Genomic DNA, 23,600 nt, shown 5'->3' on the forward strand with positions numbered 1-23,600 from the left:
TGAGCTTCTCATGAAATAGCTTACAAACTATTTCTCTATAGGCACTTTTATAATGGTATAACTATGGCCACATTAGTATGTTGGATCACTTCAACAATATTGATTTCTATGATTTCCAGAAATAGAAAAGATCGCTGATAATTATGCTAACCCCAGCTACCCTTTAAAATGTTAATACAAGGAATTAACAGTACTGTGAATAGCCCTGCATGGGATGCATGGCACTTTCTCGAGCTGTGATAATCACAACAACACTGAGCAGTACAGACCTACTACAGAGTAGAATGACTTTCCCTGAATGACACAAGAAATCCATCAAAATGGCTGGGAAAACTGAATGAAAATTTAAGAGGGAAAGAGATATTTACAGACACAGAGGAAGATAAAGCCACTGTTTGTACATACTCTGTTGTTTATTGTACAATATTTCATTTAAAGTACAAAGGCATCATCAGTGTTCATTGGAATTTACTGTTTTTGTAACTGGTACATTATACTGTGTGTTTAAAAAAAATCCACTTTAAGAATGCAAGCCAGAACACAGATTAATTGGAATAAAGGAAAAGACAGGGTTTTTAAAAACAATCAATGTAAAAATACGTTTTTAGTAATGGAGCTGTACAAAAAAAAATGCACAGTGGGGATTAGAGCCCCTTTGACATTTAAAGTTATATACAAATGCACCATTTACCTTGTAATTCGAACCTGTGGGTCGCATTTCCTTCATACTGATGAATTTAGAAAAACATTGTTACTAAAATGATTGAATTCCAAAAGAAGTATTTACAAAGCAAGGCAAACAACCTCCCCACAATCTTACAAAAGAGAAACATTTGTGTGCCTGGAATGCACTGTCTCTCCCTGTTCTTTCCATCCTAGTTGTGCCAAAGAAGTGACCTTGTGGGGAGAGTGGGGGGGAAGACGCTTATAGTAATGCATTCAGAGAAGCGATTAGAGTCACTTTAACAGTGGGAAAGTGTCTATTTTCTTCAACACTCCCATTATCAGGGGAGCTGAGGAAAAAGAATAACTAAACAACCACCAACTAACGTGGCACTATCCAAGGGCATCATGAATGCAAGTGCTTAGAGCGGACAGTCAGCAAGAAATAAACGGGAAATGGCCTGGCCTAATTTGCTAGGGGTTTCTTTTAAGGCAGAAGTGGGGGTTTAATGCTTTAAAATATCAGGCATTTGTGATTTTTTTTTTTCTAAATCTTCCACTGTGTACCTTGGCAACGGTGTGTGAAAGTACAAGCAAACCCAAAGCACACAAGTCCACCCGTAAAAGCATGTGATGATGAAGGCTCTGGGGTGTCTTAAGGTTGCTTATACATGAGCACTCTTCGCATGGGTAGGAGAGCTGGATCCCGACGAGTAGTAGAAACGGTTTTCGCCAAATGACTGAGCATCTCCTGAGCAACAGACGATGATGCAGCCACCAAAGAGGCAAAGGGCAGACCCAATCCAGCCCGTGTAAAGGGAGTATCCAAAGCTCACAATTGTGGTCTCACGGTGAGCAGACACAGGGAACCAGATAGTCGCGACGACACCACACAATGCTGGGGAAACATTAAAAACAACAGTAATGGCAGTACATAAATCCACTCCAATTCTAGCTGTAGTCATGTGAACAAATGTGAGGCATGGGCTTCTGCAGCTAGCTTGGTTACAAGACATACTAAGCAAATGTAATTCTCACTGAAGACAATAAAAATGTCAAGGTCCTTAGCACCTCAAGCAGAGTCTTCATCCTGCATGGCACCTCCCGGGAGACAGCAAGTGCCCCTAGCTCCCTCCGATATCATAAAGAAGGAACAGGGTACTTCATTGCGGGCTTGGAAGGATTCTATTTTCAGTCCATTAAGGACTTGGCAGATCACAGTAGCTTTTATTGCTGGAGATCTTTATCCATTGGCACATTTTTGCAGGCCACTTAAGATGTCAGGTCACTCATTATTTAACTATCAGCATTCAGTGAATGTCAAGATGTGCAACAAACCCAGGAATAAACTAACAGATCAAAATATTTCACAATATTTATTTCTTAATCGCTTGTTTTTAAGCAGGATGGAATAGAAAATTCCTTTTCTGGACCTCACTCTCTTTGCCTATCAGTTAATCTTGCTCCCTCTTTTTTGAGGGTAAACAATGAAATTCAGGCTATGATCCAGTTTGGGACAGGGGAGGCACCACCAAAATTTATCAGTTCATACCTAACCCTTTCAAGCCTATCTGCAAACTATTAGGCTCTATAAGTTTAAAAGCACAGTAGGAGAGAAAGAAACAGTGGGTATGATATCCTGGCCCCACAGAAGTCAGTGACTTTTGACTTCAATGACTTTTTTGCAATTATCTTCAGGGGTTATTGGAGTCAAGTGGTGAACTATCCATTCTTCCAAGTTAACTTTTGGGCTGGTGAGGGGTGGAGAATGAATGGCTATACTGGAGCTTTTGGAAGCATTACTTGCTTTTAGTGCTGAAGAAAACAAATAAAGGAACTGGAATCTGCAATAAAGTGGCATCAATGTGCATAATATTAATATCCAATTAGAACTCAATATAGCAAAACACTTGGCAGCTAACTCTCATTGTCCAGCAGCTCATGTAGCCATTTGCACAATAGCAAAGTGCTACCAGATCAGAATGACACTCACCTTGCACTGATGTCAATGATTACACGCTGTACAGAGCTACAGACAATCCCAACCCTAGTGTCTCAGCAAATCTGGCAATTCTACCAACATGAAAACCATCCTCCCCAAAATATAGACAGTTGGTGCTAGTAAAAAAGTATGATTTTCTGAAATATTATCCAACAAATAGAGTAACTAGCCTGAATGTTTTATAGTTAGTGCATGTAGAATACATTTGAGCATAGAATCCATGGGCTATTGACAAGGCAAATTAATTCTCCTTCTGCTGTGCTCCATTTAAGATGGCATTTAAGATTTTAAAGATGATATCTAAAATTTTAAAGTTCATATTCAATAGTTCAGTTGTTTTCCAAGATCTTGCTCCCAATGAAGTAAACAGAAAAACTCCAATTGACCTCAGTAAGAGCAGAATAGCAGAGAATGCAAAATGAAGCTATTGTGATATAAACAGATCACTGTTAAAAATCACTGCTGCTGATTAGAAACGAAGCTAACCAGGCCTTTTTCATAAACACACCATAAGGGTTAGAGTATGTGGATACTTTAGAGTCCTTTTATATAGCCTAGTAGAAGGAATATTTTGCACTTGCATAACAGATACTAGAAACTTACAATGCCTCCGTATTAAGTATGTGTAGTTCAGATGTAATTTGGCACAATGTCTTTTTCCTTGAGAAAACAGAGAGTGTGCCTTCCCTCCCACATTGTTCTTTAGTCCCACTGTGGGTTCTCATGAACCTTATCTTTAGTAGTTGAACTGAGTAACCCACAGAAGGGGTGAGAAACTGAAGGAAGGAGGATAAAAGTTTTGTATGGGAGAGCTGAGATGGGTGGAAGTAGGAATATCTTCACAAACATTTAAAGAAAACAAAAAAAATCACTTGCCATTTAGTGCAATTGAAAGGCAACATACTGCACTTTAATTAGAACTGGAAGGATTAGGCATTTATCTATAAATGTCAATTTCACCACAACTTATATATGCAAACTGAGGAAGAGTAAGAAATAACATTAAGAGTTCAATTTAAGGATATTTACTTTGTATATTTTAATGTGATGTTGACAATACTTGTTTTAACAGTTATGAAGCTTTAATTTTTTGAATCTCGGTGCCCACTGATATTAAATAATTATTGTCTGACCCTCACATTTTCTGAGCCTCCCATAATTTCCCACAACTGAAAATTTAAAGAGATAAAACTGAAGAAAATGCTTAAAGCCTATTGTTTCAAATTAAAACATGTCTAAAAATAAATATTGATATGCCCATCGAAATTATTAAAAATAAATATTAAATTCTGAAAAACCTAAGTATAGTTATGGCCCAAGGATAAAAGTCATCCCTGGAACAGGTGACTTGAAGGTATTCAGAAATAAGGACAATTCCACAGAGTCAGAGAAAACTCATCTCCAGTTCAAACATAAACGTGCTATCTATTGGTAGGGAAGCAAAATTTGTTTGTCCTCAGCTGAAATAAATCAACATATGTCCTCTGATTTAGGAGCCAAATTCTCAGCTGGTATAACGTAACTGACTTCAATTCACATGAAAACTATATGCCTCCCAACCATAAGAAAACAATCCTAATAAACTCTTTCCTTTTATTCCTATTCCTTAATTAAAAGCTACACAGGTTAGGCCTGATTCTGTTCTAGTTTCTACCAGGAGGAATCCCAGGGAAGTCAATAGAGTCACTCCAGAGTAAGTGAGTAGAGACTCAGACCTCTCTCTCATTATTATTATTTTATAACATTCTTTCTTGAAAGGTCTCACATGGATAGCAGCACATGCATTTAGGAAGCGATTCACCACTCAGGGCACCACATGTCATATTTCAACATAAACTTAATACAGGCAAATGAAAAACCATCTCAGAAAAGTCAAAATCGGCTACAAGGGAGGAAGTCGAAACCAGGAATGAAGGTGGGAAAGGTAAGAGGAGAGATGGACAACAATATTCAGGTTAAAAAACAGCTTGGAGGGGGGGAAAGCTCAAACTTTTTTAAGTGGCCAGAGAAAGGTAAGACAAATTTTAATGGGGGAGCAAATTCCACTCCTCTGTGGGGTAGGGAGATCTATAGAATTTAATAAGGACAGAGTCAGCAGGGGTCTACAGAAATTACTCTTAAAAACCTATAGAATTAAACAGAAAATGAGATCCTTTTTCTGGGCTTTTGAACCATCCTGTAGAGGTCAATCTTTATTATAGAATCCTATTAAATTCTATTGCATGGTCAGATAAATCTATTACAAAAGGTTTTTCAAAATTAAATTCTATAGGACTTCTTCCTAATGTCGCAGGAATGGTACAATGGCTTTCCAGCCTACAGTGCAATTGCGATGCTTATAAAGCAGGAAGTGGGTGAACACAGATATCCTTTGGTCCTGGAGGAAGTTTTACATGCAGCCAGGGCCCACACCCTTAAAGGCTTTAAAAGCCAGTAGGGACTGCCTAAAAAAAATAATGCAGTGCTTTATAGGCAACAAAGCTAATAGAATTCAATTTGGGCATATTATGATCATGGTTGCTGAAAGCAGCGAGGAAGTGTAGCCCCTGCATTGTAATATGCTCATTGCTGTATGCGTACACAATAATCACCCTCCCTAAGGGTCTGTTATTGATCCTATAATCACCGAGTGCTCTTCACACCTACTGAAGGCAATAGGAGGTGATTATATTAGACACTCACAGGATTGGGCCCTAAAACAATACTTATTTATGGCTCATACATCTGAGAAGAATCAATCTGACAATGTTTTATTTCCTGAGGGGCAAGCTGTGCTGGACTTGGTCCTTGTGGCTATCCGGGAATCAGAGCAAAACAATAACAAGGCTGTGGCAGAGTTGCCGATTTCCACCCACCGTGTTAAAAGATATCTTGAGGCTGTTTCAAAAACTGAAGTTGCAAGGGGAAAAATGTGGGGGAAAGAAAATGGAAAACTGTTTGGTTAAAGCAGAGAGCTAATGAGAGACTGTCCAGGAAAGCAGAGAATGCAACCCCAATGGCTGCAATTATTATTAGAGAAAATATTTGTTTATGGAAAAGAGAAGAACATTTGAAGGATGCTAATAAAGCCAATAACAATTTTGAGCCTCCCCAAAGAGAAATACACAGTGGATTTTAAAGGACTTTTTTTGAGGAAAAAATTGGAATTTGTCCTGCATGCAAGACAGCTTTATCTGATCCTTACAAACAAGAAAACCCATGAGCTTCTAATGTTTTCCAACATGAATGTATCAACTGAGAATCTGTAAAGCCATCTGATGGCTGATGTAAAAAGCTTCTTTGTTGTTCTCAAAGTGTACAATCATCTTTTCTTTTCTGTCGGCACTGGGTAAAAAAATGTATTTATGTCCATAGACTATAAGAGCCTTATCTTTCCAGACTTCTCCCCCACATCCCAAGACAGAAGAAAACACTTGCTCTGATATGAGAAGAGCTCTCGGGGTCATTGAAACAATAACTCTTGTATATGTGGCTAAAATGTGTGTAAACCACCTTATTTTGATGTTGACAATGCTGGGAAATTCTGTGCAATACAAAACAATCAAAGACACTCAATGGATCAGTTTCATCTCCCCACATTTGGTTGTCACCAGTTTCCACCAGTTCTAACTGAGTCTGTTTACATGAGGAACATTTCAATTTAACACCTCCCACCCAAGAAATACTGGAGAAGTACATGCCACAGCTGCAATATTTTTACAAGTTAGAAGGTTCTGATTTTACTCTGGAAGGGACACAGAATAGGATTCAAGAAAACTTGCCTTGCATAGCAGTGCAAGGAAAAAGCAGGCATTTTTTAGGCAGGATTCAGGATTTATGGAAATAGGTTTCTCTACAAGCTGATTGTAAACTACCCATACTTCTTTTTTCCTGCTAATACTGCCTAGGATTTTTACTAAGCCACTCTGTGACCCCTCAAAAATATATATGACACACCATATATTTATGCTTACTCCATCATGCAACTATAAATTTACATTGCCACATCCTCCACACTAAATGCGAATCATGCCGTCAAATTGTCATTTGGCTATGGACTTTCAGGGTTTCTGGCTTCTACATTGAAACCCTTAATATTCTGCATTATAAACGTAATTTAATTGAGTGGTACATTCACCTGAATAGGGAGCATACGAGGGTGGTTTGGGGCAGGGGTGGAAGACAGAGCAGAGTAAATTTAGTTTGATACATGTTGTCAAGGAGAGTGAATCCCTACTATCTGCCTTACTCTAAAAGCATTGGAAACTATCGGCAGAAGTAAACATAGTGTATATTAAGATAGTGTCATACTTAGAGAGGGAGTGTGTCACTACACATGGACATTTCCTTGAAATGTGCCTCAGTACGCCTCCTGTACTCCTATTCAGTGTTATGCAAAGTCATTTGCCCTGATCCTCCTACATCCAAACGGCAGCTTCCCAGGTCTTTAATGGAATCTTTGGGTTCCTTTTGTATTAACCGCTTCTTTTAAAACAAAATTAAATGATTCTGTATTCCCAAATGAGTATGTCTACATTGTGGGGGTTTTCTGGAATACCTCCAGTATCCCGGAAAAATCCCACCGCATCCAGGGAACACATTTGCTCTTCCGCTTTTTTTTGCAGAAGAGCAACCACACTCTTTTGGGGAGCACTGTATACCTCGTTCTACGAGGAATAGGAGCTCCCCTGATAGAGGAGGCTTTTCCACCATTTGGCCCCATCTAGACGGGGCCAAATGGTGGAAAAGCCTCTTCCAGAAAAGTAATCAGAAAAAGCTACACAAATTGCAGAGCTTTTTCAGAAAAAAAAAAAAAGTGATAATGTAGACCTAGCCAAAGGGAAAACAATCTGCCTTTTTCCTTTAGAGCAGAGGTGGAGTATGGTTACCTGAATGTGGGCCCCCCACAGCATTGGGGAGCCTGCACTGGTGCTTCAGTCCTCTTACTACTCCCTCCCCCCTCCCACCGAGGGCTGGAGTGCACAAAATCTACTAGGCTGGTCACCCTAGGCTCTGGTGTGTGAGGGTAATGTGGGGAATGTCTTTCTCCTGCTCAATTAGAGGCCACGTAAATAAGGGTGTGTTTTTGTTTTTGGGGGGGGTTGCTTGTATGCAGCTCCAGATTGATTTTACGGTGGGCCCAAAAAAGGTTCTCCCCTTCTTTAGTGGGTGTGTGTGGCGCAAAGAGGGTTAGCAAAAATTTGAGATTAAAAAATAAAAAAGGCATGTTTATTTCAGACCCCCCCCCCACCCCGACTGACATAAGGAAACTGACCTTTTATTATCAGCCATGTGCCCCCGCCAAAACAAGCATCAACAATTTGACTGCTAATATGTTTTTTGTTCCATCAGGACTAGCAATTGAATTGTTTTCAGCACTGGTTCAGAAGGAACCACTTCTGACAGCTGTTTGCAGCAGCAGATGAATTCCCTAATACAGACAGGATTACAGCAGACATAAAAATATACGTCAGCACACAAGATAGAGGCGTGTGCACATGTATGATTGTTCTTACTTCAGTCTGCTATTTTCAGTGGACATTAAATCAATGGAATATCTGAGCCTACTATTTTCCTGGCCAGTCTTCAACAGTTATTTTAAATTCTATACTGTGTATCACAATCACTATTTTTCTTATTAACAATTTCAGTGCTAAACACACTTTAAATTAATAGGAATATTTACAGTATTGGCAACTCTTATGATTTCAGTTCAACTTTCACCATATTTGGTATTATTCTGAAAGTCTCTGCTCCATGAGTCATGTGACAGATTCTCTGCATTCATTTAAGAAAAAAGTAAGTTTTTAATTCTCATGATTGTTCAAAAAAGCTTGAAAACATGAACCATAAAGGCAAATAAAAACAAGCATTTTAATTTAATCTCATGATTTTTGGGGCCCGACTCCTAACTGTTGAATGCTATGGGCTGGCAACACCAAATTTATTTTTCATAGAGCTATTGTAGTAGTACCAAAATCATGTACTTGTGTGCAATAGTCACATTCCAATGAACAAGTTATTTACTTATTCCCATAACAGAAGAACTAGGGGCCACCAAATGCAACTAATGGGCAGCAGGTTTAAAACAAATAAAAGGAAGTTTTTCTTCACACAGCACATAGTCAACCTGTGGAACTCCTTGCCCGAGGAGGTTGTGAAGGCTAGGACTATAACAGGGTTTAAAAGAGAAATAGATAAATTCATAGAGGTTAAGTCCATAAATGGCTATTAGCCAGTATGGGTAAGGAATGGTGTCCCCAGCCTCTGTTTGTCAGAGGGTGGAGATGGATGGCAGAAGAGAGATCAATTGATCATTACCTGTTCAATTCACTCCCTCTGGGGCACCTGGCATTGGCCACTGTCGGGAGACAGGATACTGGGCTGGATGGACCTTTGGTCTGACCCAGTGTGGCCGTTCTTATATGTTCTTATGTAATTTGGACCCAGAAAATTTAGATGTTGTAAACATTAATTTTAAAAAGCTTATGATGCATCCATGATTTTTGTAATCTAACTGTGGCATTTTTATTTTAAACAGAAATAAGCATTTCCCTGCAATGCCTGCAATTTTAACATTGCAGCACTGTGCTACTGCAGGGAAGCCAGAAAGTGAAAGTTACTTGAAACTGATTAGAATAAAAACTAATTTTAGTAATGTATTTCCATTGTTGGGACTGAGTGAAATGCACAGAATGAGCAACATTAGGCGGGAAGGTTCTATACTAGGTCTAAAGGAGTAAGAGGAGGCCACATGAGAAACAGAAAACAAATTTGTTTTATTTTAATCTGCTATGGTATTATTGGTAACATGGGTTAGGATTTGTTTTTATTCATATAGCACCAAACATCTGCTAGGAACTTCAGGGCTTGATCTTTCTGAACACATTCCACATCAGGAGTGAGTAACTTCCGGCTCATGGGCTGCATACGGCCCATTGGGTTCTATGTGTGCGGAGCCCATGAAACATTTTGTTTACCATTGCCTATTCACAGGGTTGCCAGAAACCACATAGGTTTTTTCCTACCAGTATTACCAAAGTGACATGCCTGTAAAGCAAGGGCATGTGAAGTGAGGTGCGTGTTGCTTGCACACAACATTGACTGTGAGAGTTGTGCACTCACCTTGCATCCAATCAAAGCGCTGCACAGTTCGATCAGCACACTCCACAAATTCTAGGCATGCAAGTGCAGTTAGCAAAACTAAGACCGGTTTCGTTTCAACAGTTTTGCGGCCCACTGAGATGGAGGGCCACTCCTACAGCCCACTCACTAGCCTGGATTGCCCATCGCTGCTCCATATCCCCATTGACATGGGTAATCAACACCAGTCAGGACTGAACCCTTACAGACAGTGGGACTGATTCTGTTCTCATGTACACGAGTGTGTATAAGGAGTTATTCCATTGGTCTCAATGGAGAAAAATCAGTGAGAGCAGAATCATATCCAATGAGTACTAGCTGTCCCTGTCCCTTCAATGTTAATACTTTCCTTTCTCAAAGGAATTGCTAGGTTTGAGACTTTGAGCATACAGTATCTACACTGAAGCTGGGAGTATGTCTCCCAGATGGGGTATATAGGCTAGTTCAGTTCAAGCTAACATGTTTAAAAATGGCAGTGTAGGCTCTGCAACACAGATGATGTCACAGCTAGTCACTAACTAGAAACCCACCTATCTCCTTGGGTCTTTGTTCAGGTGGCTAGCCTGTGCCACTGCCTGTGCTGCAACACACACACTGTGGTTGTTAATGCATGAGCTCAAGCAGAATGACTGTCTACCATGGCTGGAAGCCACACCCAACTGTAATGTAGACATACCTTTGTCTACTGTGACTGAGAGCGAGGTACAGCAGTGAGGCGACCATGGCTATGTATTTTCCTTTTCTCTGGAAATAAGGAGCCAAGTTCTCATCTCACTTATATTAGTGCTAGCAGATTTACCCAGCGTTGCCTGGCTCCTTCGGGGCAGGGGACTGGCAGTGTGGCGAGTGCAGGAGTCAAGGGGAAGGCCTTGGAGATGTCGGGGGCTCAGGGCAGGAGACCAGAGGCGTGGGGAGTTTAGGAGTCAGGGTGGGAGATGGAGGAGGGGCTCAGGACAGGGGGCTGAGGATGTGGGGGGTGCAAGAGTGAGGGTTGGGGGTAAGGAGGGGCTCAGGGCAGCAAGTTGGGAGAAGGGGGGCTCAGAGCAGGGGGTAGGGTTGGCTACCGGCTTCTCCTTGGAGGACCATGCATCCCGCCCACCGGCTTGTCCTTGGGGGTTGGCAGGGGCTCTGTCCCGGGTTGGGGAGGCTCTCTCCTTGGCAGAGTAGCCCCACTTACCAAGTGTGGTGGCAGGTAAGATTGTGATCCTCAGCTCTGCTGGCCACTCTTGATGGTACGGCTACCCCCAATGGTCCCTCTGCAGTATAGCTTCCCACTGTGGGCTCACTGCCCACAGTGGTGACTGAGTTATAGCATCCCTACAAACAGGCCCTCCCTTTCCATGTTATGGAAAACAGTCCCATTCCTGTCACTTCCTGTTTTCTTGGCATGTCCAAACTCTGACCTTGCATTAAGTTAAGAGAAGAGGAAGCTGTCTACCAAATATAGTGGTCCTAGCTCTTACCGATTAGGAAGAGTTCTCAAACACACAGACTCACAGACAGATGGATGCACATTTCTAAAATATATAGATAGATTAATCAAATGGCGTTATATCAATGTAAAACCAGCGTCTGTTAGCAGTGATTTGGGCCCAAGACGCCTATCTATAAGCACACGGCACAGCTCACAGTAGAGATTTCAATTCTTTGCATTATTGGCTAACCCAACATTATCATTGTCATTTGTTACTCGTTCGTCTGTATCCTGCTCTCTAAAACCCTGTCATGCAGTCAGCTACCATAAGCTACTTAGTTGGAAAAAACTCCTCACAAGTGGTTCTGAAGCATCTTAGAGACTAACAAAAATATAGGTAGTGCCATGAGCTTTCATGGGCACAACCCACTTCTTCAGATGAGTGGAGCAAAGGTTTGTTTCTGTGTTAGTGATTAGGAACCTAGGAAAATTCCCCATTTCCCCACCTCACCAAATTCTTCTTTTGCTGTCCTCTCTGGTCTCCAATTCCATGACTTTTTGGTGGTTAGATAGGTATAGAGGAGTACTGCAAAAATAACTGAGCTGCAAGAGGAAAAGAATTATGAGCCAGGTCCCTTTTCATCATCTGCAGTTCCAGAGGGTCCTGATATAGGCACAGGATTTCTAGAACCTACTCAGTAATTCATATTGAGCTCTGCTTTGATTCCTATGTCCCAGAGTGATGAAGCTAAATTTTTCAGCCAAAACCTTTTTTTGGTAAAAAAAAAATGCAGATTAGTGACACAAACATTCATTTCACAAATTTCTGTCAGTTTTGCCAATTGTTCTGGTCCTCCCGCCTCCCCCCCCAAAAAAACACCAAAAAAGTCCAGAAAAAATTGAAATTTTTATTTTAGCATTTTTAAAATGAAATATTTTAATTTTTCAATTCAAAATGACTTTTTGTTTTGAAATTTTCCTTTAGTTTTTAAAATCTAAAAACATCAGAAAGTGTTCAGAATCTAAACACAATCTTTTGTTTCAGGTCAAGGAACCATCTGCTTGACCCCAAATAAAATTGTGTTGACTTCTTGGAATTGATAGTGAATCAAAAAATCCATTATTTAGACCTCTCTAGACCTCCCGATTTTATGACAGGGCTAGTGGTTCCATCTCTACTCAGATTCATCAATTACTGCAGCCCACAGAGTTGGGACACACAAACCAAGTCTGTTTCCCACCCATCCTTTTCACCTCTACTACACCATAACTCCTCTCTGTCAAGGTTGGTTATTTTGGTGCTCAGGGTTTTAGACTGTGGTCGTTGATGAGTTCTTTACTTTACTTTTGCCCTCTGTACTGACTGACCACAACAGGGATGGCCTGGCAAACTCACAAACCTACACAGGGTCTATACATCTGATTTTAGGGACACCAGTCTGGACAATAGCCTTTTAAAATCCAGATGTACTGCTGTAGGTCCTGTTAGCACAAGCATGTCATCAGTCTCACTATACATTACATTGTTACCCTCTGACCACCTGTTAAACAAGTCTGGAGACTTAGCCCAGTTCCCAATGAACCACACAAAGGCAAAACCCACCATCATACCCTTGTTGGAAATCTCAGGAAAGAGCCTGAGCAGATGTGGAGACAGTCTGGTTATGGACGGGATTCCCTTCACGTCAGGGATGAGTGGGGCTGCCCCCCTTCCCAATGCTTCAAACCTCTCCAACACATTATCAATAAACTACAGCCTATATTGGAACAGGATACCATACTCAAAGAGGCTCTGGGAGACAGACCCATAGTCTCCTATAGACAACCACCTAACCTCAAGATGATTCTTACCAACCACCACAGGACATACCACACTAATACCAACCCTGGTACCTTCCCTTGCAACAAACCCCGTTGCCAGCTTTGTCCACATATTCATTCTGCTGATACCATTATTGGACCTAACCAAGTGAGTTATAAGATCAAGAACACATATTCCTGCGCATCCAGAAATATAATCTACGCTATCATGTGCCGAAAGTGTCCGTCTGCTATGTACATTGGACAAACATCTCAGACACTTCGCCAAAGGATTAATGCCCACAAAACAGATATCAGACAAGATCACAAAGAGAAAACAGTTTCTTGCCACTTTAACCAGAAAGGACACTCTCTAAATGACTTAGCCACCTGCATTCTGCTACAAAGACCTTTTACATCTGCACTTGAAAGGGAATCCTCTGAACTGTCATTCATGTTAAAATTCGACACTTACCAACAGGGACTTAACAAGTCTTTGAACTTTCTCACCCATTACCAAGACAGTTTCCCCAATTATCACCTGTAATACCATTAACTCACAAACATCCCACTCTCCCTACCTTTAATATCAGCAATTCACAGACACTTACCTTCCTTCCTCCCCCTTCCCACCCCCCCGCATACCCCTTCTGTTCTGCAATGTGATTTGTCCTTTTCATATTTGTTCATTTTTTTAAATTCTATCCTTTGGTATATATGGTTGTAACTACTTTCTTCCACTATTTGATCTGAGGAAGTGGGTCTGGCCCACGAAAGCTCATCATCTAATAAACCATCTTGTTAGTCTTTAAAGTGCTATATTGTCCTGCATTTTGCTTCATTCTCCAGGGTACTTTCAGAAACATTAAGTCACTGTGTTTTTATGGGTGTTTAGTTTTTTAGTTGCTGGAACTATTAACAGAATGAACAGCAAATTAGAGGCTAAACTCATAACTGGAAGGACTGTGATTGGAGCTGTTCTGCTGTGTTCACTCCTTTTTAATTGACTAACCCTGTGCCCCAAATCTAGCATGTGCTCTGCAGTAGTTCATTCCTTCCCAAGCCCCAGTACTGATGACCTCTGCTGTAGCAACTACCCCAGAGCGCCCTTTAACCAAAAACAAAACTGCATGATGTCAGTGCTGGCTGCCGCGCTGAGAAAGCCAATGACAAGGCAGAGCTTGCACAAAGAAGCCACTCTGCCTTGCCCCTCCTCCTCTGCTAAACAACTGATAAAAACAAGGCACCAATGCTGTTGTCGAGATGACGAGGCCTCAAGAATACACAGGTGCTACACTTGAGACAATGAGCTCCATAGTCCAACTCTGGTGAAAACAATCTCCCCCTCAGTTACAGAGAAAGAGAAGGAATTGTGAGAATAACGCAGAGTCAAGGGGAAAAGGGTGAGACAAACGGGGCACGTAGGGAAGAGTTTGCTGAGAGTATGCAGACATGTCCTTGCCCCTAAGTTTATACCCACCCTGTTATGGATGCCCCATTCAGTATGCCTGAAAGACTTGTACCTTCTTAATTCTGCTTTCCTCACCTTTGCACCTCAACTTTTTGTAGGTGATTGCACCTGTGAAGCATCACAGGCACTAGTGCTAAGAGCAGGGGGGCTGGTACAATTTTTATAGTGGAGGTATGGATGATGGAAACCCTGGAAACCATGTATTTGGCATTTGTTTTTACTATTTTGAGTTGGGGCAGGGGTATGCATGCAACATTGCTTCCAGTTCCAGGATCCCTGGCCAGAGGAGTCTAATTCCCTTCCCTTACTATGCAAACAAAGTAACACTATTTCAGGTTAGCTAGCAAAATCAATCACCAATAGGAAGCGGTGTCTGTCACTACTGATCATCCTATTGTGGACTCGTGTGAGGTGCTTTATTTGAAGCAAGATGCCAAATGACTCCTTAAGACCATGCATAATAGAATTAAGAAACTTTTCTTCCACCCTCTCCCCACACCATCATTCATTGCTTCTTTTATTTCTTCTCCTCCTCCTGGGTATGCATTTTCTACAACCGATTGTGCCGGAAGTCCAGACTGTGGTTAAATCAAGGACAGACAGCCTTGTCTTCCAAGTGATGCATCAGGTAGTCTTCTGTCTATGCAGTCTGGGCAACCAGGACTAGTGAGTGGGTTGCATGAGTGGCCCTCTTTCATCTCAATGGGCCGCAGTGGTCTGCAACTTACTGGGGTTCCACCTGTGGCCCATGCACCCCATGTTATTCCTTCCCCCCAGGTGCTTCTCGTGCTCTGGAGCCCTGTTCTTTCCCCTCCCTCCCAGCACTTTCGAAGCCCCACAAATCACCTGATTCATGCTCCATCCCTGCTCCTCCCTCCCAGAGTTTGATCAGCCGTGAATCAGACGATTTGCGGCATTCCAGCTCTGGAAAGGAGAGGGAAGAGTGGGCCAAAGTGCAAATCAGTAGATTCCTGGCACTCAAAGTGCTGGGAGGGAGGGAGAGGAGTAGGAAGTGTAGGGCTTCAGTGCCCCAGTGTACAAGATGCTCATGGGGGGGATTGGAGGCACACGGAGGTCTGGGAGCTGCAGTGGGCCATATGTGGACTGTAGGGCCGCAGGTTGTCCACCACTGTTGTTCAACATGTTATTTTAAATCCAAAAAGACCTCCCCACTAAGCCAGGGGAGTATGCCCAGATGTGCACCTTACCCAAGAGAATGAGCAGGATTCCTCCCAGCTGGGAACGCCGGTACTTAGCAGCTCCAGGTTCATGGCCCATCCGAATACAGGGCAGAACAGTCAACAGTAAGAAAACAGCTGGGAGGCCCAGAACTGTGGCAGCAATCATCAGTGCTCGGCACGCCTGGACATAGCCTGTTGACAAGGAAAGGAAGCAAAGTCTGATTAGTAAACACAACACCACTAGGTGACATTCAGCCAAACACTCCTCTATACCTATCTAACCACCAAAAAGTCATGGAATTGGAGACCAGAGAGGACAGCAAAAGAAGAATTTGGTGAGGTGGGGAAATGGGGAATTTTCCTAGGTTCCTAATCACTAACACAGAAACAAACCTTTGCTCCACTCATCTGAAGAAGTGGGTTGTGCCCATGAAAGCTCATGGCACTACCTATATTTTTGTTAGTCTCTAAGGTGCTTCAGAACCACTTGTTTTTTATGTTTTTTCTGGTTAACAGCAGACATTTAAAAGGAGGCACTCAGACAGTGGTCCATCATTCAGAAATGGTCCACAAAGACCATCTTGCTAGCCTGCACAATAAGAGCATGTTCAGACCCAGGTGAAGGGGGTAACAGGATGTTGAAGAATTGGTATTGGTCCAAGAGAGGCCTTTGCCATGCTGGATTAAAACAGCTTTAACAGAGTTGACCACTTCCAATGATCAATACCTTCAATGATCAATACTCACCATCAATAATCTGCACACATTAATATTTGTCATTATATATTTGTCTGTGAAGAGCCGTACGCACCTGTTATAACTAACAAAGTAATAAGTCTCAGAGGGATAGCTGTTTTAGTCTGTATCGGCAAAAATTAGCAGTCCTGTGGCACCTTAAAGGCTAACAGATTTATTTCAGCATAAGCTTTTGTGGGTAAAAAACGTTTTGTCAGATGCATGGAATGGAAATCCTCACTTTGTGGAAATCCACTCGATGCATCTGATGGAGTGGTTTTTTCCCACGAAAGCTTATGCCAACAAAATAAATCTGTTAGTCTTTAAGGTGTCACAGGACTCCTCATTATTTTAACAAAGTAATGACATAATAATGCTGCAATTACTTTTGTTAAAAGGGTCATCTATTTTGCTTTGATTACACACACATTCTTAATGGGATAGGGAGGTTCCAGAGGAAATGCACACACTGCCAGGTCTCCAACTGAAAGAAATAACAGCACTGCCGTAGGAGAGAGAATTCATGAATTCAGGCGTTCGGATGATATCATACAGTGTATCTGCAAATGGTGCCTTAAATCAAGAGAGACAGAATTAGTTATCATGCAGATGAGAAAACAGGGCTCATTTTCCTCTTTTTTGACGCAGCGATTCTTTGTACAGTTGAACATCTGCTTGAAAACAAATTCTTTTAAAAGTGCATGGTAAGTAAGTCTGAAAAGTCCCATGTGGTTTCAATAGAATCAATCCCAGTTAAGCATACATACTCACACATTCATTTTAAATCCTTTCAACTCATTAAGAGGTACTGTGTGGATTTCAGCTTCTAGACAAATCAGGATAAATTAGTCCTTGGCATATACCCACTGGTATTAAAGAAGTTACTGCAAGAAGTATTTTGATTTGTGATCTATTCTTTTTCTTGAAGTGCATTGTTTTCTGCTACTCAAGTATTTATTTACCTATTAACGAAAGTTTAATTATATAGCTCTTTTTTTCTTTGAGGCAGGGATTTTCTTAGTGTATTCTACAATAGCAAGCATATTGTTGGCAATTTGGCACTATATAAACAATAAACGAGAAGGAAAAATTACTAAAATGAAGGCAACAGGGAAATAAACAGACACAGAATTAACCCCGTGATCAACAAAATTAACTGCTCTACAACATCCAATGACTGACAATATATGAAACAAATACAGGGCCTTATCACCTTAATTGAATCTCTCTTCAGAGCACCTTTTTAAAATGTGAACCAATACGGAAAAACAATTAACTCAAAAACAGCTGGCAGACCTCCTCCTAAATTGTTAGGAAGAGGCATCTGAGTAGCTATATGCAATACAGTCAAGGGCACAGAACAATAAAGAAGGGTTATACAATTGATAGTGATGGAAACGGACAATGCTACCAGCTAGAAAAAGTATTTTCAGACGCTAAGATTTTATGAAGAATCCATATGCCAAAGTACAGAAGTTTGATTAGGAGCACAAAAGGACATATTCAATCTTAGTTGGCACATTGTGTTTAACTTGGACTTTAGTGTGAAACTACTTTAACAAATTACACAATTGGCAAATATCAACAGTAATGAAATACAGAAATAAGCATCACTGTATAATTAAAAGTTCTATATCGTATAGTCTTCATAGGAGCAGAAAGTATCAAGACTGATAGTCTTCTAAATTAAAATCAATCTTTAATAATCTGTTAAAAATTAATTATAATTAATTATACTCAATATGTTAATACAGTAGATCTAGAATATTTCTAAGAGCAGTTTATTTAAAGAACGACTATCTGAAGTAAAAACTAAAGTTGATAGAAATAATTACATAATTCAAAATTCTATGCCAGATCCCATTATTACAATGTATTTTTTGTATGGCAAGAGCACACAGAATACTCAGTTATAGAGAAAGGGAAAAAATTAGTGTATCAAGAATTATAGCAAATAAAAATAAAATGGATAATTGACAGTATAAAAAAACATAATTGTACCTAAGACATTAAAATATTAGCCATAATCATTCTAAAATATTAGCTGTAACTACAGGAGAATATCACTGTATTCTATTTTGAATTCTATCTATATTGTAATTACTGGGTGAGGTCCTGCACTGTTGCAATCAATTGGAGTTTTCCCACAGTCTCATTCTGGAGCAAGACTTGTGGCAAGAGAAGCAGCACTTTTCCTTTCATTCTCTGTACCAAAAGGAAGATAGGAAGGAGCCCATACCTGGCAATATGAGGATGTCCACTAGCGGCTTGCAGTGATAGAGCCCTGTTGCCATGACACAATCTGCCCAGAGCCCTTTGGATCCCAGCTCGTCCATCTTCCTGCAAGTGGTGATGGTGTAGCCACAAGTCACGACCCAGTCATTGGTGGCTGTTGCCACGATCACACCTATCCAGCCGACAAAACTAGAGACAAATCCAACTAGGTGCAAGCAGGTGGCAACCATGTCTACAGCCCGTTAAGCAGGCAAGCCAAGCAAATGAAAGGAAAAGTACAAAAAGTAAAGGAAATGACTGGGCTCTGTAAGCTAGAGCAGCCTTGGTGCTGGAGAAAACAAGAGCTGGGACCTGCCCTAAGCTGTCAGCAGACAGGACTGGAGCTTGGTGTAAGCAGATCCTGAGTGGTGCTCTTGTGATAGAGATGCCTCTGCTCAGTTCAGCCTCTGGGTGTGGCTGGAACTCCTGCCAGTCCCACTGACAGAGATGGGAGGGGTAACATGGGAAGCCCTATTTCTTTCAGCTAATCAAGAAGGGACAATTGGAGAGCAGGAAGGAAGGTGGAGAATAAAAGGGTACAGAAATGTAGACTTATCCTATCCCTATTACCTTGCTTTGGGAGTCATAAGTTACTGTCTAAACCCATCAGAATGTAAAGGTTATGAGTGGCTTAGCATTTTTATAAAGTACATTCTCTCTATCTAGCAAACTGAACTAATAAAAGGCCAGAGCTTTAGTAAAAACATCAAATAGTAGAAGTATTGGAAATGCAGAAGAAAGTGAGGGCTAAGCAACGTTATGAGGCTGTCATCACACCACCTTACTCCTAGTGGAATGGAGCAGGGAGGGAAAGGAGCTGGCAGATAAAGTTACTGGAAAGAAGAAATGGATCCTCTCACCGAAACAGCAACTGTAGTAAGCATCCTAGTGAAGATCAGTCTTGTTTCCTTGGGATCTTTTCTGATGTCTTCTCTGCAGATGCAGAGACAAGTTCCTGCATTACCTCTATTGTGCCCTAATTCTCAAAGTACTTTATAATTCAGACTCAAAAGAATGTCTCACCAATCTACTTTAAAGCATCCTATTATTTCTGCTTCTGAATCATGAGACCCAGAATAACTGATTTTTCACTCAAATTACTTATTTCAAGCTATTTATTCTGTAGAGAGAGGAGCAGTGCATTTTTTTAAACATGAAAGAAGAAGAAAAAATCCTCCATCTGCACCAGGGTAAAGAAAGGTTGAGACACAGATTTTCCTAATCTTATACCTATTTGCATAAAATAATTAAGCATCTCCAGTGGCAGCGGACTTCTAGTAAAATTGCAGTGCTGCAGCACCCAGCGTTTCAAATCAGTCAAAGAGTAATGTGAGTGTAATTGCAATGCTTTGGGGCTGTTCAAATAATATGTGCCTATGGAGACCACTAGTGGAATTCTTGTACCATTGCGCTGCATAAGAGGAAAATTTACTATCAAGTAAGCATTTGCATGTAACCTTTCTCCTCTTAGTTTGTATTTAGAGCTGCTAAAGAAAAGAGCATTGGAAGCTGTTCCCTGCCATTAATATACTGATAATAAATAGCAAACAGGGGCTGCTCATCACAGTCATTCCAGTGGAGAAATCAGATCCATGTAAGGAATTCAGATCGTTTGGAGCAGGTCTTCCTTAGCACAGTTTGTAAAAATGTTCACAAACGTGTGTGAAATCATGCCTTTTCACTTTAAGAAGAAATGAACTAGTCAACTTCTAGTAAAAATATCACCTCCAAAAGTCTTCATTTTTTCCAATCTCAAGGATAAGTATGGAGAGAGAGAGAACAAATTAATTGGATAATTTCAGACAGATTTAAAATCAGATAATTACCCTGTCAGATCTAGTTATTATTTAAGCTTTGAAAAATATTAGACTTCAAGTCTTCCTATAAAAGTTCTTTCAGACCTACACCTCAGCAAATAACCTATACAAAGTCATAAAAACTAACATGCTCAGCTTCATCTATCACTCATTTTACTTTTTATTGCATCTCAAATGCCTGTTTATTGTTTATACAGTACCCTTAGTGTGCTAGCAGCTGCTTTACAGACGAAGCTGCTGACCTTATGAGCTTTAAATCTAAATAACAATGTAAGGTTCAGAATCAAGAAATTTAGTAAAAATATGTAATTTTGTGGTATATTTAAATTAACAAAGCAGTTCCATGCAGATTTCTGCATTGCTTTTTGTGACATGGCTAAGTATGAATTCTTGTTTGCATGCTGTCCAGAATTTGCTATAGATTTACGCATTTGAGAAAAAAAATGTGGTTACAAAAGGAGTCAGAGTACAAAGCACTGTCTAAAACAAATGCTTCTGAAGTGGTGGTCTGTTTATTAGATGGGACTTGTGAAACTACAGAAAAATTAGCCAGAAAACTATAAAATTAAATTAAAAGCCTGTGGATGGTCAACATGAGCAAAAGGTCTCTTAGCCTGCCAGTAGATTACCCTGATGGGCTATGGGCGGCCTGTGGGCCACGGCTTGCCCACCACTGGCTTAGGGCCTCACATTATGAGGGGCACCTAAAATAGAAAAAAAAATCCATTTTATCAAGTTTTATCAAAAAAAGTTGATAAATGAAGGCGATACGAGGGGAAGGTAATCAAGACATTTTTGTTCAAATATGACAAAAATACACATATCTGGCTACACAAATACTCTTAACCCTAATCTAAGGCAGCATTTTGTTGGCCAGCTATTGGTAAAATTCTGACCATGCCTTCAGAATCTAATTAAATAATCAATCACACTGCTGATAAAATTGGGGAAAATGTGAAGTCGGAGACAGCAGTGTCATGGAGCAATCCTGACAAGCTCATATTCATATGGATTTATCCTAGGAGTGAGGTAAGGTATAGTGTCCTCATTGGCTGATAATAGCCAGCCAGGAAAGCTGTCATCTTTTGTTTATAGTCCAGCATGCTCAGTCAGAGTGCCTTCACTCCAGCTTTTCTTCATTTTCTTAAGTGTTAGTGTTTTCTTTCTTCTTTTGATTTGTACATACATACAATTGTGTATTTTAGTGTGCACGTGGCTTTCTGTTTCACACACCATCCATGCTTCACATGATTGAGTTTGCAGATGATTGTTTCATGGACTTGGGTTGAGTAGATCTTGAGGATAGATGTATGTGGGCTTTTCTCCATCAGTTATAAGAACTCCATTGTATTTTTTCAGTATGGCAAAAGAAAAGTCCCAACAATTCATTGTTTTGTAGAAAATATTAAATCAGAATAAACATTTATAAATATATATATTGACTGGATAAACTTTGTATTTCCCTAACCAAATGCATCAAACATTTATGCATATTAAAAGGAGAATAATGTGTTTTATTCATGGTGTAAAAAAATTATATAACCTCTCTTGTTTTCCTGTGAAAACCTAAAGCTTGTGTGTTTTTATATTCATTGTGCTTTCCGTGAAAATAAATTCATTTTTTGTGTTACACTTTACTTTTTTGGTACATTTTACATATCTTAGGGCCTCAGAATGTCATAATCCAGCCCTGAGGGCAAAGAATGAGAGGGAAAACAGTCACAGAAAGGTGAAGTGACTTGCCCAAAGTCACATAGCAGGCCACTGGTACAGTCAGGGGTAGAATCCAGGTTCAATACCATAACATGGCCCCTTATTGGTTGGAGCATAAATCAGGCTTTATCAAAAGTACTTGCAGGTTACAATATGCAGATCTCTAAGGAGTGACAAAACAAACTGCAGCTATTAAAATCCCTTCATTTACTCCCATTGACAGAAGGACATGATGCAAGATATCAGGAGTTCTTTTAGAGGACAGATTGCTCTCATGTGTGTAGAAATCCATGCAAGGGGATATGGAAGCTAGAAAATCCCATGCAATCCTGTGAAGCAACAAAATATACATTGGCTATCATAAAGACCAAGTGCTCCAAGAAAAACTGCATATTCCAACTACTTCCTGCATGGTTGTGGGAAAAACTGCCCTGAGCTCTCTCCCCTAATCACTCTGCAAATACTCAAGAGCAGCCACAGTATAGGAGTCCCCAACAACCCGCAGCTCACTCAATTAGCTTCCTTACTAAGTCCTTTCATCAAGACATTTATCCATTACTATATGCCTTCTTTTATGGAGTACCTTCACTGAACATCGACCACAAGGAGGCACCAGCCATTAGCTTGGCTGCCTCCTTCCCACACCCAGCTGGGTTCCCAGACATCTCCAAATGCCTCTTTTACATATGCCAAAATATGACCACCTGAGTCTGACAGGTGCACTCTGTCCTCCTGAAATAACTCCAGTGCCCCATAGATTACGACAGGATGTGAAATTACTGCCCCCACAAGGAGACCAGGAACGTGGCCACTTCCCTGTTTATGTACTGCCTGATCTTGTCCATCCTGGAAGAGTTCATGTCTCCCTGCCAGATCCTATGCTTAAGCATATTGACCAGTATTGGAAATGCCAAAGAAAGAGGGGGCTAAGCAACATTATGAGGCTGACTACAGGCCATCACACCAACTCATTCCCGGTGGAATGGAGCGTGTTGATGTTAACACCATGAAATATTTTCTGGATCCATGTCAGGTCCCTCTTTGTTCAGAGTAGTAGTTTCACCATCTGTGTCCCTATGTCATTCTATCCTAGGTATATCTTCATACAACACTGGTATCAGCTGATCCCATAACATGCCCCTCCATGCATGTCAACTGAGCACTGCTTGACTAACTAATCCCAGGTGTGAGCTCTTGGGCATCTTGGAGGTGTGCTTGTGAGCCCAAAAGACAATGCTGTGCCATGGATTCATACTGTCGGGTGCATGGGTGGCTGCGCAACATCTGAAATGAGAACAAAACAGATTAATTCAGATTTTCCACCCGAGTTCTTACATTAGAACATGACCACCGGATTACCTGAATAGCCTTGGCTTCCATATCTATTTGCGCAGCTGCTGTAGCCATC

The 23,600-nt window shown here is 40.7% G+C and overlaps 1 protein-coding gene across 1 annotated transcript; it reads right to left on the reverse strand.

The window, feature by feature from the left end:
• Window positions 1–389: 389 nt before the first annotated feature.
• On the reverse strand, window positions 390–19,047 carry CLDN11 (claudin 11). Its single transcript, XM_006122856.5, has 3 exons — window positions 18,628–19,047; window positions 15,681–15,845; window positions 390–1,561 (listed from the first exon to the last, which is right to left on the reverse strand). Exons 1-3 carry the CDS (start codon window positions 18,851–18,853, stop codon window positions 1,329–1,331), a joined length of 624 nt encoding a protein of 207 aa, XP_006122918.1. The 5' UTR covers window positions 18,854–19,047; the 3' UTR covers window positions 390–1,328.
• Between the last annotated feature and the right edge of the window lie 4,553 nt (window positions 19,048–23,600).

Source organism: Pelodiscus sinensis, chromosome 10, assembly GCF_052426305.1.
Source record: "Pelodiscus sinensis isolate ZL-2025 chromosome 10, ASM5242630v1, whole genome shotgun sequence".
In the NCBI taxonomy this organism is placed as follows: domain Eukaryota; kingdom Metazoa; phylum Chordata; order Testudines; family Trionychidae; genus Pelodiscus; species Pelodiscus sinensis.

Bases quoted from the DNA above. Each gene is read 5' to 3' on its own strand.
- CLDN11 (XM_006122856.5), bottom strand. From the start codon at position 18,853: ATGGTTGCCACCTGCTTGCACCTAGTTGGATTTGTCTCTAGTTTTGTC. The intron at 15,846-18,627 runs GTATGGGCTCCT...CCTTGTCAACAG, and splicing joins GGACATCCTCATATTGCCAG to GCTATGTCCAGGCGTGCCGA. The intron at 1,562-15,680 runs GTAAGGTGCACA...ATGTTTCCCCAG, and splicing joins AATCCTGCTCATTCTCTTGG to CATTGTGTGGTGTCGTCGCG.